General features: G+C 40.2%; 1 protein-coding gene across 1 annotated transcript; it reads left to right on the top strand.

The window, feature by feature from the left end:
* Window positions 1-15,865: 15,865 nt before the first annotated feature.
* On the top strand, window positions 15,866-19,295 carry LOC125855004 (uncharacterized). The gene is made up of 4 exons (XM_049534636.1): window positions 15,866-16,181; window positions 16,225-16,491; window positions 18,459-18,607; window positions 19,248-19,295. Exons 1-4 carry the CDS (start codon window positions 15,866-15,868, stop codon window positions 19,293-19,295), a joined length of 780 nt encoding a protein of 259 aa, XP_049390593.1.
* Window positions 19,296-19,907: the final 612 nt, after the last annotated feature.

The following is a 19,907-nucleotide window of genomic DNA, read 5'->3' as shown; positions in this document are numbered from 1 at the left end:
CTCCTTGGATAGCTTAAATGTGACCGGTGAGACCTAGTCTTCTCGAGTGTACCACGCCTTGTTGATGGTTGTCATCCCATCGAGAAGTTGACCTGCTACTGCGTATGGTTAAAGCATTAAGCCTCCAGGCGAGAGTTGGTTAGCTACACCTTAGTTCACCGAGTCTAGACTCCAGTAAAAGTATTGAAAGAGCACATTATCAGGAAGACCATGGGTTAGGCATTGTAGCACCAACTTCTTAAACTGGAGCCAAGTTTTGTGAAAAGGCTCTCCATTCAGATGCTTGAAGCTTTGGATGTTATCCCGAATAGTCATCATCTTTGGAGGAGGCAAAAATCGCACATTAAATGTGGTGACCAGCTCCTCCCATGAAGTGATTGAATTTCTTGGTAAGTCATCTAGCCACTTGCAAGCTTCCCCCATCAATAAGAAAGGGAATAGTCTTACTCGAACTGATTCCTGAGAGATGTTCTTGAATGAGAAAGAACCACACACATACACAAAGTTTCGAAGATGCTCATGTTGGTCCTCATGAGCCAATCCATGGAAACACCCTTTTAGTTGCAACACGGTGCTTGTTATGTGGAACACCTCATTTCCCTCTGCTGGAGGTAGACAGATGGCTCGGACACTTCCCATGAGATGTGGATCATTGATGTTGGGCTCTAGGATATTGTTGAGGTTACCAATGTCGTCCTGATGGCCCACTTGGCTCCCATTACTACCGTTAACACTCATGCTTTCTGAAATATTTACACAATCAACAGAATAAAACCAAAAAATAAATTAGTGAAATACAACTAAGAAGAACAAAAATTCTACTAATCTAAAAAATTTCAAATAACACCACTCCCCGGTAGCGACGCCATTTTGATGCTTTCGTGACCAACGACACTGACCTACGGTATGAGTGTCTATGATCGTCGATAATGCAGTAACCCAACTAAAGGTTGGGGTCGTATCGCAAGGGAGTGGTTTTGAGAATTGACAGAAAAATAAAATTTAGCTCTAACTAATTGTAGCTAAAGATATTAACGAGAAAAAAACATGTTAAATTAAAAGGGGTGACACGAAAGTGTCAAATATGAATTTGCGGGTTTTGTCACAAGTAGTAAAAATAGCAAAAATTAACAAGAAAATAAAGTATGGGGAAATGTTCTTAGGGTGTGACCGCAATACAAGTTGAGATAAGTAGTTGGGTACATGCTTTTGAAAGGAAATTTGTAACATAATAGTGAATAGGCTAAGATTTAAATGGAAATAAGTTCCATCTCGGGCAACTTACCCCATTTCAAATGCGTTCCTCTCGGACACCCATTTGTCGCATGAAGACCAGCCTATGCCTTATCCTACTCACTCTCTCGAGCTGAGTGTTAGGATATGGGACTAGGGCTCACCCTCTCGGGCTAAACCTCATGTCGACCCACTCTTTAGGCCATCAGTCTAGTGGTCTTGGTTTCGGGACCTCCCTCTCGGGCAAGCCGAAAACACATGGGTGACTTTGTATTTGTAACTACAAACCGTTTAGATTAAACCAGAACCACTAGGTGAAATCACCATTAAACTACATCTAACCTATCAGCAAGCAAGACCCAACAATAATATCAACACATATTTGCTAAATCACACCCCAAGAATGGGGGTTTTTAGCCACACATCAAGAAATAAAAAAATACACCTAAAATGATAGTAAAATCAAATGGGTATAAGAAATTAAACCTTGATTTAAGCAAAGGAAGAAGAATGGAGAAGACCCACTTCCAACTTGGGGAAGATGAAATCCTTCTTTCTTCAAGTCTCCCTAAAACCCTCTCCAAACTTGAGAGAAAAATATCCAAAAAGTACTATTTTATTATGGAAATTAAAATAAAAGTTTGACTCCCTAAAATTAATAATTAGTTTAGTATTTATAGACTTCAGAAAATAGTGTTGGCGGATCTTTCGGCAAAGTTAGTTGATATCGCATAATGACTTCGACGATTCGCCCTTCATCTGTCTCATCGCCGTTTCGTGCTTGCCTTCCGCATGTTCACGTTCTGGACCATTGGGCAGTATAGTACTGCTTCGCGAAACTATTCGGCGAAGTGCCGACTGCTCCTTTCATCGCCTTTTTAATCCTTCTCCTACAAGGCTTCGCATACTGGAACAAATGGGGGAGTAAATCCCTTCAGCGAATCGCCAAGTGTACTTGGCGATGCTCGGGCTTCAGCTTCTTTGTTCTTTTTAGTCTTTTTGTTCCTTTTTGTGCCTAATTGTCCATGCTTTCACTGAAACTTCCAATACCTAAAACTTAAGAGTTTTCATCAGATATTTAGACAAAATAAGCATTCGAGGACACTATTCTTATCAAAATAAAGCCCTAAATGAGTCCAATTTGTGGACTCATCAAAGCATAGGCAATCACCTTACCATTTTGCATAAGCACACATCCCAACCCAACTTTAGAGGTATCACAATACACCACAAAACCATTTGTACCTTCCGGTAAGGTCAACAGCAGAGCAGAAGTAAGTCTATCTGTCAACTCTTGGAAACTTTTCTCACAAGCTTCTGACCACACAAACTTAGTCTTCTTGAGTCAAAGTCGTGTAAGGAGAATCAATGGAAGAAAACCCCTCAACAAACCTTTTATAGTAACCGGCCAAACCCAAAAACCTTCAAATGTCAATAGGAGTTAGAGGTCTAGGACAACTATTGACTGCATTCGTCTTCTTTGGATCTACCTCAATCCTCTTGCATGACACAATATGATAAAGGAAAGCTATGGACCTTAACTAAAATTCAAACTTGCTTAACTTTGGAAAAAGTTGTTGGTCCTTAAGAACTTGAAACACAATTCTCAAATGGTGCACATGTTCATTCTCACTCCTTGAATAGATCAAAATATCATTGATAAACACAATCACAAACATGTCTAGGTATTGCCTAAACTCTCTATTCATCAAATCTATAAATGTCGCTGGAGCATTTGTCAACCCAAACGACATAACCAGAAACTTGTAATGACCATACCGAGTTCGAAAAGCCGTCTTTGGGATATCTTCAACTCTCACCCTCAATTGGTGATAACCCGAATGAAGATCAATTTTAGAGAAATAACTAACCCCTTGAAATTGTTCAAACAAGTCATCAATTCTTGGAAGAGGATACTTGTTCTTAATGATCACTTTATTCAATTAGTGATAATCGATGCACATTCTAAGAGACCCATCCTTTTTTCTAATAAACAACATGGGAGCACCCCATGGAGAGATACTTAATCAGATGAAACCCTTGTCTAACAAATCCGTCAATTGTTCTTTCAACTCTTTTAACTCGGCTGGAGCCATTTTATAAGGAAGAATAGAGATGGTTGTGTATCTGGAAGAAGGTCAATACCAAAATCTATTTCCCGCTAAGGAGGAATACCAGGGAAATCATCAAGAAAAACTTTTGGGAACTCATTAACCATGGGAACCGACTCAAGAGAAGGGGTGTCAGAATCTACATCTCTCACACTAACCACATGGTAAAAATAACCTTTTGAGACCATCTTCCTAACTTGAAGGTAAGACACAAATTGACATCTAGGCATAGAATTTCCCGCTTTCCACTCTAAGATAAGCTGATTCAGAAATTGGAATTTAACCACCCGAGTTCTACAATAAATAGAGGTGTAACATGTGTGCAACCAATCCAAACTAAGAATCACATCAAAGTCTAACATGTCAAGCGGTACCAAGTCAACAAGAGTGACTCTACGGGATATGGAAACAGGACATCTTCTATAAACCCTCTTAGCCACCACAAAATCACCAACAAGAGTAGAAACAGAAAAAGGTTCTAATAACACTTCCAGAGGAACATCAAACCTCGTTGCCACATAGGGTGTCACAAAAGATAAAGTAGCACTGGGATCCAAAAAGGCATACACATCCATAAGAAAGACATTTAACATACCGGTCACTACATCCAGGGAGCTCTCTTGGTCACCTCGGGTTTGGAGAGCATAGAATCGGTTTTCCTTTGGAGCATTGAAGTTTGAATCTCTAGGAGGAGCTTGCTTGCCCTCTCTTCCTTTAGCCGTAAGCATTGGGCAATTCCTCGCTTGATGACCACTCTTACCACAACCATAGCAACAATTCGTGACGGCTAGGCACTTACCCTCATGTTGCCTTCCACATTTAGAGCAATTTGGCCTAGCCAAAGAAAAACCACCTCAATTTCCTCCGGGAGGTTTAGGGTTGGAAACCCTATCCTTGTTAACCCTTGGAGGAGTGCTAGAGGAACCTTGGTTGGAAAACCTTTGTGTAAACCTTGGTCGACCTTATCCATCTGACCTAGTATAAGAGAAGTTCCCATAACCGGTCCTAGCTCTTTGCACCTCCCTATTATTTTCCTTGAGTTTCTCTTCTTCCATTTGTTGGGCATGCACCATGAGACGTGAAATATCCATATGTGGGATAAGCATTGCCATACGACATTCTTTGACTACAATGGGGGCACTCCCATCACAAATTTATTCATCTTAGCCCTTGAATCTTCCACCATAGTTGGAGGATACTTGGATAGTTAGGTGAACTTTACAGAATACTCATTCACACTCATACCTCATTGACGAAGGTTAATGAACTCTTGCATCTTTGCTTCCCTCAACTCTATGGGAAAGAATCTATCAAGAAATATTTATTTAAATAATTCCCACTCTATGGGACCAACTCCTACCGACCTGCCCTCTTTCCATTATTTATACAACACTTGAGCAACACCTTTCAATTGGTAACTGGCTAACTCCACCTTTTCTACCGAAGTTACCCCCATAATAGCAAGTACTTATAGACCTCATCGATAAATTCTTGAGGATCTTCTTCAACATTGGAACAATAAAATTATGGGGTGTTCATTCCTGTAAAATCCCTCACTTTTGAAGTCGCAGATTTCACATTAGGGTTCATGAGAGCAATAACCTCTCTATTGGCTTGAGTCGTCACGACTTGAGCCAAAACTTGAAGAGTCACCCAAAATTCCGCATGAGTAACATTCTCAACCATAGGATCAACCAGATCTTGAGGAGGAGATCCTTGTTCCACATTGTCACCCTCCATCCTTCTATCATTAGGCCTTCTAGTATTCATATCCTGAAGAACTTAGGTCAAGGATTAGGAGAGATATCTTATAGAGTTACACTCGATGGCACGACTTAGAGTAATGAAGAAGTGGAATTTTCTAATCATCTTGTAGCCTCTCACTCATGAATGTGGCGCGCTTCATACTTATGAACAAGAATCTACCAGACGTGGCTTATGAGACATCATCCTAGGATCATTCTAAACCTTGTGCTCCGATACCAAGTTTGTGACGACTCAGGGGTACCACCTAGATGTAACATGGTGTATAGAACCCCGAAGGACTCCATAAAAGACACTTAATTCTTATAACATAAGCAATGTAATAATAAGAGTGAATACCACAATTCAAGTCTAAAAATTTTCATAAAGGAAAGCGGAATTCTGGACAGTTAGTCTCAATATAGCCATCCATTACAATCTTTTAAATGAAATATGGCTTAGCCCATACAAAATGTCCGAAAAAAGAAATTACATGAAAGGAACTACAACATAAGAGAAAATCGTCCTCAAACCATGAGGACTCACCAACAAGCTCAAAAGATACTAAAGTCCAAGTTATAGCTACTAGAACGATCACCTCGAGAAACAGACCCTACACTTGTGGAAAATATAGGGAAAGTAGGCATTAGTACAAAAATGCACTAAGTATGATAGTCATGCATAAAAACATTGAAGACATGGATAAAGGGACATTTCATTTGAAAGCATGCAATTTACCAAATTTAAATATCACCATAAAGAGATAGTTGGGAAACATAGTTCATAACATTATCTTTAATGCAAGCTAGCAACATGTTTAATGCTTTTGAACACTTACTTGATACTTCTTCAAGAATTCCTTAGTTCATTATTAAATTTCTTCTTTATGTGGGAAATAAGACTTAATCGACATGAGACCATGTGAGCTTTAACGTGGAATACAGTGGCTCCCACACAGAAAAGGGTTGGTCTACTTGCCTAAGGTAGAACCGATAACTCTTAGCTTAGGTGGATCCATTAGCTAATATCCTATGAGGGGACGTAGTTTATGGGATAAGGATATTGTTGCTAGAAGACCGGCCTATCTATTGGAGCTCTTCCATCTCAAGAGGTTGCTTCTAGAAACCAGGCCCTACTAAGGAGAGCTTCCAACTCACACAATATCCACTTGGTGCTCAGCCTTAAATTTTCACAAATTAGTTAATTCTCTATTAACGTCATTACTCATGAAAGGGTGCCCTTGACCTACTAATTCAAGATACAACATTAGAATATTTCTTTTTAGTTACACATGAAAGGGTGCACATGGCCTACCGATTCAAGGTACATCATTATGTGAGAAAACCTTTCACATCATGTTCATTATGAGTTCATGATAATAACCTTTCAATCAGACCACAACAACAACATCATCATTAACACTTCACTCTCAAAGTGTACTCATAGCATTTACATAGATTTCATTAAAACATGTATAATCTCATACTTTACCTCCTTGAAGCTCACAACTCACTTTCAATCAACACATATAGAATCTAAGCATTAGACATGGAGATAATTATAATTCAAGTAACACAATCAATACATGCATAATTTCATAACATTCTTCTTGCATCAACAAAGACCCACATCACAAATTGCAATTGAGTAATATGGGGATTTCATGGATTCTTGGGGATTCATCATAAAACCCATTGTAAATTATCAATTCATACATAATAATACATAATCGAACCATTATAATAGTTTAAGCAGGTTATTGCTTCACCACCACAAGTGGCACCATGAGGCGTGGTGACCACCATGAGCCATGAAGGCTCTTGTGGCTTGGTGAGCAGTGCGTTGGGAACTTTCGGCAACCTTAGTCCCTTTCCCTTAGCTCTTTCCCTCATGCCCTTTTCCCTAGGCCACCTTCATGACTCTAACTCTCACGTTTAGCTCTAGTTTAGCCTACTAATATCTGGGGTGTTACACTTTTGTTTTTTCAGACTGTCTTGTTTCTGTAGTCCACTTTTGGTAGTTCTACTCATTTTGTTAGTAGCTCTGTATATATATGACTACTAGGTTCTGGGAGGGATCTCTTATTTTTATGTATATTTTGTCTTATTTTCGCTCTATGATTACTGTTATTTATGTTATTGTTTTAGTTTGAGTTTAGTTTTTTGCCCTCAATCCTATTACTGGTAGTTTTGAGAAACGGGCTGGCTTGCCTACTGGTGGGTTATAGTAGGCGCCATCATAACTCAAGGAATCGGGTCGCGACAAGTTGGTATCAGATCCCCAGGTTCACCAATCTCACTTCTACAGAACTTACATCTAGTAGAGTCCTGTGGATTAGCGTAGACATGTCCTTGACCTATCTTCGGGAGGCTACTGAATGTCGTTAGAAAGATTTCTGGTTTATATCATTTTCATGAATCGTGTGTCTAATTGATTTCATAGGATATCACTTGTTTTACTGTTTCACAAGATGGCTTATACCCATGGTAGAGCGGCCAGGGTTCATGCATTGGGGCCCATAGATAAAGCCCCAGCTAGAGGAAGACCGGCGGGGATTGTCTCTTTCATGCAGGATCAACGATTGGTTGCTTTAGGTTGTCCAGCCTATTTGGTCTATATGTGAGATTTTAGTAGGGAGAGCCTTTTAGTTTAGTTAGTTCCAGTGGTTAAGGAGTTTGGAAATGTATTTTCCATAGAACTGCATGGCCTCCCTCTAGAGTGTGATATTGATTTTGTCATAGACATAGAGCTAGGTACCCGCCTATTTCTATTCCATCTTATCAGATGGCACCTCCAGAGCTCAGTGTTCAGTTTGAGGACCTCTTAGGTAAGGGGTTCATTTGCCCAAGTATATCACCTTAGGGTGTCCAATCTTGTTTGTGAAAAAGAAGGACAGCTCTATGCGGATGTGTATTGACTATAGGCAATAGAATAAGGTAGCGGTGAAAAACCGTTATCCTATACCTCGTATTGATGACCTATTTAATCATCATCAGGGTGCCACCATTTTTCTAAGATTGACTTGAGATCCGGTTAGCATCAGCTGAGGATTAGGGTAGCGAACATCCCTCAGACCGCATTTAGGACTCATTACAACCACTATCAGTTCCTAGTGTTGTCTTTTGGGTTGACTAATGGCCCTGCCATCTTCATGGACTTGATGACTCCTGTGTTCAGGCCTAACCTTGATTCCTTCATCATAGTCTTCATTGATGACATATTGGTATACTCACAAAACTGGAGTGAGAATGAGCAACATTTGAGGATAGAGCTCCAGACTTTAAGAGATGGGAAGCTTTATGCCAGGTTCTTAAAGTGAGAGTTTTGGCTTGAGAAAGTAGAATTATTGATGCACGTGGTGTCCAAGGAGGGCATTATTGTTGATCTGGCAAAGATTGAGACCGTCTGTGATAGGGACATGCCCACTTTTTGTTACTGAAGTTTGTAGCTTCATCGGGTTAGCGAGTTATTATAGACACCTTCTTAAGGGCTTCTTCACTATTGCAACACATTTGAATCGATTAAATCTCTATGAAACCCCTTTTGTGTGGTTGGAGAAGTGTGAGTTGAGCTTTCGGACGCTCAAGGAGTTGCTTACTACTGCTCCTATTTTGACTCTTCCAGTTAAAGGAAAGGGCTTAAGTGTATATTGTGATGCATCCGACATTGGTTTGGGTTGTGTATTGATGCAGCAAGGCTGGGTCATAGCTTTTGCATCTAGGTAGCTTAAGTTGCAAAGGTGCAACTACCCCACCCATGATTTGGAGTTGGTGGTGGTAGTTTTTGCACTTAAGATCTGGAGGCACTACATGTACGGAGTTTGTTGTGAGATCTATACTGATCACATGAACCTCTAGTACATTATCAACTAGAGGGACGTTAATTCGAGGCAGCATCATTGGATTGAGCTCATGAAGGACTAAAATCTTCTTATTCTCTACCATCTTGACAAAGTGAATGTAGTAGCGATGCCTTGATTTCGGAGAAGATGAGTATGAGTAGTCTAACCTTCCTTTATGTTTCAGAGCGACCTTTGGCCTTGGATATCCGGTCCAAGGTCTGAACAGTGCATTCTTCTTGACCATCAGCCTAAGGATGAAAAACAGTACTTAGGTTAACCTTCGAACCCAAGACTTTTTGGAATAACTTCCAAAACTGTGCAGTAAATTGTGCACCTCTATCTGATATAATCTAAACAGGGACTCCATGAAGTCTTACTACCTCCTGAATATATAACCTGGTATAATCCTCTGCTAAATCGGTAGTCTTTACCGGCAAAAAGTGGGCTGATTTGGTCATTCGTTCCACAATCACCCAAATAGAATCATGTTGCCTGCAAGACCTAGGCAAACCTGTGATGAAATCCATATTGATCATCTCCCACTTCCATTCTGGAAGTTCTATATTCTGAGCCGTACCACCGGGCCTTTGGTGCTCTAGTTTAACTTGTTGGCAATTTGGACACTTAGCAACAAACTCTGCAATGCCCTTCTTCATACTACTCCACCATTAGACCTCTCTCAAATCGTGATACATCTTTGTGGAACTCGGATGAATGGAATATCTGGAGCTACGTGCTTCCTCCATGATCCTTTATTGGAGTTCATCCACCCTAGGTACACACAATCTACCTTGATACCTCAATACACCATCTCCCCCTTGTTCAGAAGCCATTACTTTTTACATATGACCATTTGCCTTCAATTTAAGCAAAGTGGGATCTTGGTCTTGCTTCTCTTTTACTTGTGACACAAATGACGATTCATCCCCATTCATCACCACCACTTCTCCTTTTATGGAATCCATTAGTCGGACTCCCAAGCGTGCAAGTCTTTGCACATCTTTCGCTAACTCTCTCTTTTCTTCCTCAACATTGGCGGTACTACCCATAGACAACATGCTCAAGGCATCAGCAATAACATTAGCCTTACATGGGTGGTAAAGAATACTCATGTCATAATCTTTGAGTAATTCTAACCACCCTCTTTGTCTGAGATTAATCTCTTTCTGAATAAACACATACTGAAGGCTCTTGTGATCGGTGAACACTTCTGCAGGGACACCATATAAATAATGACGCCATATCTTCAAAGCAACCCAACTCTAAGTCATTGGTTGGGTAGTTCTTCTCATTAACTTTTAACTGTCTGGAGGCATAAACTATAATCTTTCCATTTTCCATTAATACACAACCAAACCAACTCTAGATGCATCACAATACAACACAAAATCTTGTCTACCTTCTGGTAAGGTCAAAACTGGGGCAGTAGTCAACCTCTTTTTCAGTTCCTGAAAGCTTTTCTCACAAGCTTCATGTCATTGAAACTTCACTTTCTTCTGAGTTAACTTGGTCAAAGGGGATGAAATAGATGAGAACCCCTCTATGAACCTTCTATAATTGCCAGATAAACCCAAGAAACTCCTAATATCAGTTGGAGATATGGGTCTTGGCCAATTCTACACTGCCTCTATTTTCTGAGTACCGAATTTAATTTCCTCTCTATACATAATGTGGCCTAAGAATGCCACAGACTCAAGCAAGAACTCACACTTAGAGAACTTGTCATACAACTCTTTATCTTTTAAAGTCGGGAGAACTATTCTGAGATGACTTGCATACTCTTCTTCATTCCTTGAACAGATTAGTATGTCATTAATGAAGACGATAACAAACAAATCTAAATAAGGTTTGAAAACTCTATTCATAAGGTCCATGAATGTTGCAGGCGCATTGGTCAAACCAAATGACATGACCAACAACTCATAATGACCATAACGGGTTCTGAAAGTTGTCTTTGGAATATCACATTCCCTTACTCTTATCTGATGGTAGCCAGATTTGAGATCTATCTTAGAGAAACAGGTGGCACCCTAAAGTTGATCGAAAAGATCATCAATTCTTGAATAAGTATATTTGTTCTTGATGGTAACCTTGTCCAACTGACGGTAATCTATACATATCCTAAGGGAACCATCCTTCTTTCTCACAAATAAGACCGGAGCGCCCCAAGGTGACACACTTGGTCAAATAAATCCCTTATCAAGGAGATCTTTCAACTATTCCTTAAGCTCTTTCAACTCTGTTGGTGCCATTCTGTATGGTGGAATAGATATAGGACGAGTATTTGGAAGAATATCTATACCAAAGTCTTTCTCTCTCAAGAGGGACTCCAGGAAGATCATCTGGAAAGACTTCTGGAAAGTCTCTTACTACTGAAACTGAATGAATATGAGGTATCTCAACACAAGAGTCATTAAATCGGACTAAGTGATAGACACACCCCTTAAAACCTAACTTCCTTGCCTTAAGGTACGAAATAAAACAACCCTTAGGCACTGTTGAACTGCTTTTCCAGTCTATGACTGGCTCATTTGGAAACTGAAACTTGACAACTCAAGTTCTACAATCAACTAAGGCATAACAGGGATGATGCCAGTCCATACCAAGAATGACATCAAAATCTACTATGTCTAACTCAACTAAATCAACCATGATGCTCTTGTGATTGACGAAAATGGGACAATCACGATAGACTCTCTCTGCAAGAATAGACTCACCAACAGGTGTAGAAACACTAAATGGTTCACTAAGTTGCTCAGGAATAACATCAAAATTCATTGCAACATAAGGATTTACAAAAGACAAACTCGCTTCTGGGTCTAGCAAAGCATAAACATTAGAATTAAAGACTTGGATCATACCAGTGACAACATCTAGCGAATCCTCTTGCTCTTGGCGACTGCTGATAGCATATTGGCAGTTTGATCCTCCACCAGTACCGAAAGTAGCCCCTCTAGGTGCAGCTCTATCTGGTGGAGCAACTGAAGAACACTGGGCTCTATTTCCCCCATTACCACTACCCTGCTTGTTCTTTGGACACTCTCGCATGAAATGACCATTCTGTCCACACTTGAAGCAACTAGTGGAGCCCTCATGACATGTACCTGAATGGTTCTTACCATACTTAGCGCAGGAAGAAGGGTTACTGCCCCCTTGTGCCACACTACCCTGAGAATAGGGAGGTTTGGCTCTGAAATTCTGACTATTGTACTCACTTTTGTTCTTAGGTACAAGTGCACTAGCAGATGATAGAGCAGATCCCTTATGTTTCTGTTGGAAGGATGACTTGTTGGCATTACTCTTCTACTGCCCTGACTCGTTCCCTGTCTTAGCTCTTTTGTTCTTAAACTCCTATCTATCCCTCAGCTTCCCTTCCTCAACCTGTTGCACATATACCATTAGCCTCGATATATCCATGTCCCCAATCAGCATCGCTTCCCTGCCCTCTTTTCTTGATAGACGGAACAACCCAGCAACAAATAGACTCATTCTACTCGTCATATCCGCAACCATCTCCGGAGCATAACGGGATAGTTGGGTGAACTTCAACTCATACTCATGAACACTTAGTGACTCTTGCTTAAGGGTAAGGAACTCTTGTACCTTAGCCTCTTTCAGTTCTCGAGGAAATAAATGCCCCAAGAAAGCCTCTTCAAAACAAGCCTAACTCATATGTGGTGCATCCTCAGCTCGGTTCTTCTTCCATCGATCGAACCAAATCCTAGTGACACCCTTTATTTGGTATGCAACTAGTTCCACCCTTTCAGTATCAACAACGTGCATGGCATCAAATACCTTTTGCAGCTCTTCAATAAAGTTCTCTAGATCCTCAGTAGTGCTTGAACCAGTGAAACTTGAAGGGTTCATCCTCAAAAATTCATGAATCCTCGAAGTGTCAGCCTTTTCTTGTTAATCCCCTTTTTGTTGCCCAACCTGATTAGTCACAACTTTAATTAGCATCCTAATTGCTTCCCTAAACTTACCATTGGTTACTTTTCCTTGGGGTTGCACTTCAGGTGCATTTGGTACCCCTTGCTCCTCAACATTATGCCTAGCAAGACGACCTTTGACAGCTCTTCGTGGAGGCATAATTATCTAAAAACACGCACAAGCACGAGTTAGAAGGAAACATTTTAGAGATCAAACTCTAACACACGAAATGAGTGTGAAAGAAGTGAGAAATTTTCCTAAGCATTGTAGCCTCCTAATTATAGATGTGACGCGCTTCATACCGATAACTAGGACTACAGACACGACTTCATGGACTCCCTAGGACTTTTGAAATTTGTGCTCTGATACCAAGTTTGTCACGCCCCGAGCCTACACCCTGGGTGGGACTGGCACTCGAGAACCATTGTTGGCCCTAAGCGAACCCTTGGCCTGACTTACTTACTCAGCAGAAGACTTAGACGTAAGAAAAAAATACTTTTAAAAGTAAACTGAACTGCTCAACAAACACTTAGAATGTATCAAGATAACATTCACTGGCCAAAAGTGGCAACTCAAGTCTTAACCAATAAAACAGGAAATAGAAACTCAAGAACTAACATCTGATTGTCTGTCTATGAAGCCTCTAAGCAACTGAGATGGATGTTGGGATAAAACCCACGACATCTTAATGAACTAATAATAAATCTGAGTGAAATAAAATGGGTCCTCCGAAAAGCAAAGATGCTCACCACAAGACTCTGAGTGCTCAACTGAATCAACGATATGCTGATCCTGGTTACCTGTGTCTGCATCATAATAAGATGCAGGCCAAATGGCATTAGTACATTGAATGTATGAGTATGCGAGGGGAATTCTAAAACAATGCATAAGGTTGAAAGAAATCTGAAGAACTTGCATGGCTCAACTCAATTCAACATAACTGAACTCACTTCAATATAAAGTTGTTTAAAACAAGTGCAACTTAAAGAAAAGTTGTTTAAACCATGATGTCAACTCTGTGTGTATGCAAAGATGCATATAACTCTGAAATGTATGTTAAAATACAATAAACTTTGTATGTAAGAATACAATTACTTCTATGGGAGTTTCTCTAACCCACAACCATCATGTAAGAGCTATTGTGATAATACAACATTTTGCCTCACGTTGCCAGGGCCGTCCTATACCTTGCCGAGGTTATAGAACCTACACTACTAAGTGGATCCACTAGTTTATGCTAAAAAGCACTAAAGAAATCATCTAAAACGCATGACCCTTTTCAAACCATGATGGCTACATGGTTTATGGGGGATGTGAGTTGTCTAAACTCTCCCCAATATCGGTGCTCAATACTACTCCCAAAAATACTATACTAGCTCTTATGTATAAAAACATACTTCTTTCTGTGATTTGAGAGAATTTCTCAAAGGCTATCTTGGAAATCAAAGTTTCCCTTCTTGCTTAATTGTGAAAGCATTTACTCTTTTCTGAAAACTAGCTCAAAGGCTCTTTGGAAATCTCAGTTTCCGTTCTTATTTAAATGTGAAAACATTTTAAACTCTTTGGGAATACATAGTCCCTATATACTTCTTTGAAGAAATGAACTTTAACTTTATTCTTTATTCAACTTGAACTTTAAGTCTTAAAACAAAGTTAAACACATTTGCAAAAGACTTCTTGAAAAGACTCTAAGAACTTCCTAGACTTGGCCCTTAACTTTCTTTGAATTTGAATTTATGGATTCAAGGTTATGATTCATGTTTCTTGATGATTCCTAGATGTTTAGAAGTCATTTAGAGTAGTTAGAATAAATGGAAGGTGTTAGTACACTTTAGAAGGACTTAAATAGGCTAAACGACGAAAAACTAGTGAAAAATGATGATCTGGGTGCGTCGTGGTGTGCCTCGCCAGCCCCTACTTTCTGGGCTCCTTTTGGGTGCACTGCAGGTGCGCCACCCCAACCTCTCTAGCGCTCTGGGGGCATGACGCGCCTGGCCCTCCCCAGGTGTGTCTAATGAACTTTTCAACTCATTTTCCTATCCTAAATCATTTTAAATCGATTCCTTTTCTCAATACTTTCTTAGATTCAGATACCTAAAGCATCTACACTAGAATCTAACTCAAAACAGCTCTTAACGTCGCTAAATCGTCTCAAGAAAACCCATCAATCACATGTACGTTCAAGAATGGAAACAATCCAAGAACACAACTCAAGAATATCAAATTTTAACTCTTTTATGAGGAAAATCACTAAATTGAACATTTTTAGTGCGTGGGTGAATGGACCCAACGCTATGTGATCTCACATACCTCGTAGGGATTACCCCTTGATGAAATCCACAAGCGATTCCTTACGAAGACGATGAATCTTGAACTTTCTTCTCCTTTCTCCTCTTTTCTCATTTCTCCAAGCCCTAGCATGAACTTCATCATTTCTAAACTGACTAAAATCTAATTTGACCCCAATTAATTTCCCAAAAATGAAATAAAATAATTGGGTAAGGAAAAGACCATAATGCCCTTCTAAAATCCGGATTGGACTTTCCTTATTTGAACAACCCAACTTCCAATGGGCATAACTCACTTATACGAACTCAGAATCACGCAAACTCGGTAGCATTGGAAAGATTATTCCAAGATATTTCCTATGATATCTGGAAACACACCTAAAAATCCTAAGATAGAAGGTATGGTCATTTTAAGTTGACAAAAAATCCAACTTAACATACTTAACAAAATTTCCAGATTTTATTTTCTTTCCTAAAATGACTATTTCCACTTTTTAACTTCTTTCTAGTTCTTTTTAGTTATGGGGTGTTAAAAATTGGGCACCCGTGTTGACCTTAGCATAACATTTCACCCGCAGACTGATGGTCAGTCAGAGCACACTATTCTGGTTCTTGAGGATATGTTGTGGGCCTATTATATGGATGTTCGGGGTCAATGGGACAAGTTCTTGCAATTGGCAAAGTTTTTGTACAACAACAGCTACCACTCTAGTATTTAGATGGCCCCGTTCGAGGCCTTATATAGTAGGCGTTGTCGCTCTCCGGTTGGTTGGTTTGAGTCTACAGAGACTAGGCTACATGGTACAAACTTTCTTCAGGAGGTCTTAGATCATGTGATGGTTATTCATGATAAGCTCAGGACGGCTCAGATTGGACACCAGAGTTATGTGTATCGTAGGCGTCGAGCATTGAGATTTGTCATTAGTGACAGAGTATTCCTCCTAGTATCGCCCATGAGTGGCGTGAAGAAATTTCGGAGGCGTGGGAAGCTTAGTCCCAGATATATTGGGCCTTTTGAGATTTTGAGGATATTTGGTGATGTTGCCTACCAGTTAGCTCTTCCCTCCAACATTCTCAGTTATTCATCCAGTTTTCCATATTTCGATGTTGCGCCAGTATGTCCTAGATGAGTCTCATGTGCTCCAGTATGATGGGGTTGAATTGGATGATCGTCTAACCTATATTGAGGAGCCAGTTGCCATCTTAGCTAGAGATGTGAGGCAGTTGCGATCTAAAATCATTCTTGTTATTAAGGTTTGTTGGAGTCACCGTCCAGTCGAGGAGGCTACCTTGAAGACTGAGCAGGAGATGCGGGAGCAGTTTCTCGGCTTATTTAAGCCTTCAGGTACTTTGTGACTCTTACTTTCACGGACAAAAGTGCTTTTATTAGTGGATGTTGTAATGACCCTTCAGGTCATTTTCACCTTAATGTCTTCTTTTTTTCATTTAGAGCATTCCTATAGCGACCCCAAGTCATTTATGACTTGCTGCCACTGACAGTTTGGTTGCCTGGTCGTTCGTTTGGGTTTTATGCCCGTTACCCTATTTTGGAGCTTATAAAACTTGAATAGTTGACTTTAGTCAAAACATCGGGTAAACAACCTCAAAATGGAATTCTGGTGGTTCCATCATCTCCAAAATGATCATTCTAGTCTAGTGGCATGGTCGACTCAAATCACGAGGCTTTCAGTGCGAGTTTGTGTCATTAGGCGTTTTAGATTTTAAGCTTTAGCTTAAGTTTGACCTTGGTCTGCATTCTTGATAAACATGCTCGGATTAAAATTCTGTCATCGCAGTAGCTGTGAAATGTCGAATTTGGTCTAGAAGGACCTTTAGTTCGGGTCCTAAGGATTCTGGTGTGAGTTTGAGCACTTAGATATGCTGTTGGAAAGCTTAAAGCCCTACAGTTGACTTTGGTCAACATTCGGAGAATATTTATCGTATGAGCATTTTGTCAGCGCCACAAGCTCTGGAATGTTGCATTTTGCCTAGTAGGACCTTTCGTTTGGGTCTTGAGATCTTTTTTCTGATTTTTGCGTGTCTAGATGAAAAGTTGAGTTTTAGGACTAATGGCTCCAACAAGGTTATTTCTGTCATAGCAATCTTTTTAAGGAAATCCGACAATTTTATTGAGTCTGGAATGTCAAATTTAGTGGAGTACAATATCTGGTTTATTTTTGTAGGGTCCCGAATGAATTTCGAGGGTCGATTCGAAGACTTTAAAAAAAATTAGAAAAATCTGATATCTAATGCAGGCTTTTAGCGACAAGAAAATGTATTTCTTCTACCGATCAGATCTGCCATTATTTAAAGCCAAAAATTAGCATTCAACCCTCATATTCTAAACACGATATATCTGTCATTTTAGCTCCATTTTGGGTGATTCAAAGGTTGGGTTGCTTGAAATTGGCGTGGCTACGCATTAGAGTGCTCGAGGACTGTTGGAAACCTCCATTTGAGGTAATTTTCGAATTTTAGTTCTTGTCATGTCTCCTTTTTTAGCTTTAATGGTGATTTAAATGCATGGGCTAATTTCGGGCTGTTTTGATCCCCGAATTGTGTTCCGTTTTGGGACTCAAGTTTGAGAAGTTAAAATAAGCCTTTTCGCGGAGTCAATTTTGGGATTCCCTATGGGGTTCCCACAATCCCGTTTTAGACCTAATTGTGGGTTTGTCTCCAAAAAATGCAATTTTGGTCTCCAAACGACTGTATTGATGTTGTGATTTTATTTTTGAAAGTGTGGAAGCATTCTGAGGCCATACGGAAGGGAAAAGCTCTGGCAACCTGATTTGGAGCGCGCGCAGTCGTCCTACAGTTAGGTTAGGACTTCTGTCTCCTTAGACTAAACATGCTTAAGTAATTGTATGTTGATTTGTATGAATTTGGGGTTGAATTGGTTGTTAATCATGTTAAATTCCTAAAAGCAATGCCTTAGTCCAGTTTTCGAGTATTCTGGCAGTTGAAGCATGTTTATTATATTTGTTGATAATCCTCACCTTGTGGTGTGCCTTATTTGTGATTTGGGAATATTGTTGGAGCATGTTTGGCCTTAGTCTAGGTTTAGGCTAGTGAATGCAATAGACTTGCATCCCTTTGGAGCCATTAGGCCATGTAATCTCCCCGACGTCGCTTCGAATGGTTTAGCTCCCTATACACTAATGTTGCAGACCTTAGTCTGATTGTTTAGGCCATAGCTAGGCAGCAACAGCGCTCTTGGAGCCATATATCAATAAATCTCCTATTTCCTTCATTTTTTTGTCTCAGATTCTTGGTATGGAAGCTACTTGTCGATTCTGGTTTGATATGGTTCAGGCTGGAATGATTTATTAATGGCTATCGAATTGGGGGTACTCTCCGTGATGCTGGGTTGGCCGTCGATCCTATTTCTAGATGATTCGCCTCTGTTCATGGTTCAATTCCCCCAATTCACTCCACCTGGCGTGGTTCAAGTCCACCCCTTGGTATTATAGCCTTGGTCCAAGTCCTGGCTTTCTTCAGTTGTGGCTCAAGTCCATTGCCATTTGCAGCCGCGGTTCAAGTCCACTGCCCCTTACAACTTGGTTCAAGTCCATAGCTACTCTCACCTTGGTTAAAGTCCTTGGTCATATTTATACATGGTTTGAGTCTACGATTATCCTTAGCCTTGGCTCAAGTCCTCGTTTACTCCAAATCTCGGTTCAAGTCCTTAACCCCTATCATCTCTGGACGAGCTTTAGGCATATGAATCGGTTCGGTTCAAGTCCGCAGAAAGATGTGGAAATCTTGGAAACTTCATCGAATCCTCTTATTTTATTCTAAACTCTCCCTTGTACCTATCGGGCTTATAGGAGTCCGCTCAGTTTTTACTTTTTGCTTGTGCACGAGGAACCCATCAAGGTTATGGGAGCCCGATCGGATTTAGTTAGTTATTCTCCTTTTCTTTGTGTGTTAGTACAATCGTGTTCATACCTGTTAGATTTCTCGTTCTTATTTCTGGTAGTGTTTTATATTCTCGCATTTCATATTACTTTTGTTTTTCTTGCTCAATCGGCCTATTAGTCCTACTGGGTACCTATTGTTTTGGTACTCATACTAAACTCTACATCCATTTCTGTGATGCAGATTCGAGCACCAGCTACCATCATTGACATCGAGCCTCCATCAGTTTGATCTGGAGACAGAGGTAAGCACTTGCCGTTTTGTGCCATACCAGCCTCCATCTATATATATTGACTTGTCAGTTGCTTTTTGAGACAGTCTTGTTTTTGTGGATCCGTTATGGGACTTGTACTCATTTTGTTAGTAGCTACGTACATGTGACTTTCAGGTTCTTGGATGGATCTCTTATTTGTATATATGTTTTGGCTTGATTCCGCCTCTTCATTTATGATTCCTGTTATTTATGTTATTTGTTTTAGTTTGAGTTTATTTTTCTGCCTTCAATCCAATTAATTGTAGTTCTGGGATACGGGTTGGGTTGCCTACTTGTGGGTTATAGTAGGTGTCATCATTACTCGAGGAATCGGGTCGTGAAATATATGGAGTCTATAGGAGTTAATACAGAGAAAGGGAATATGGCCACAACTTATAGAAGCACACGCCAGATGAAACAAAGAAAAGAATCGGCTCAATGACCCTTGGCACACTGCTGGCTCAGGGCTCTAGGCCTTGAACTGCTTAAGGCCAGCCTTGGCGCCTTCCTAGCGTGCCGCCCTAGGTTTCTCCCCAGCATCCCCGACGAACTGAAGTTAAATTAAGACCCCAAATTAGTTTGGATTTGGG

Source organism: Solanum stenotomum, chromosome 1 (genome assembly GCF_019186545.1).
Source record: "Solanum stenotomum isolate F172 chromosome 1, ASM1918654v1, whole genome shotgun sequence".
NCBI lineage: Eukaryota > Viridiplantae > Streptophyta > Magnoliopsida > Solanales > Solanaceae > Solanum > Solanum stenotomum.
This window is presented reverse-complemented; position numbering and strand designations above follow the sequence as displayed.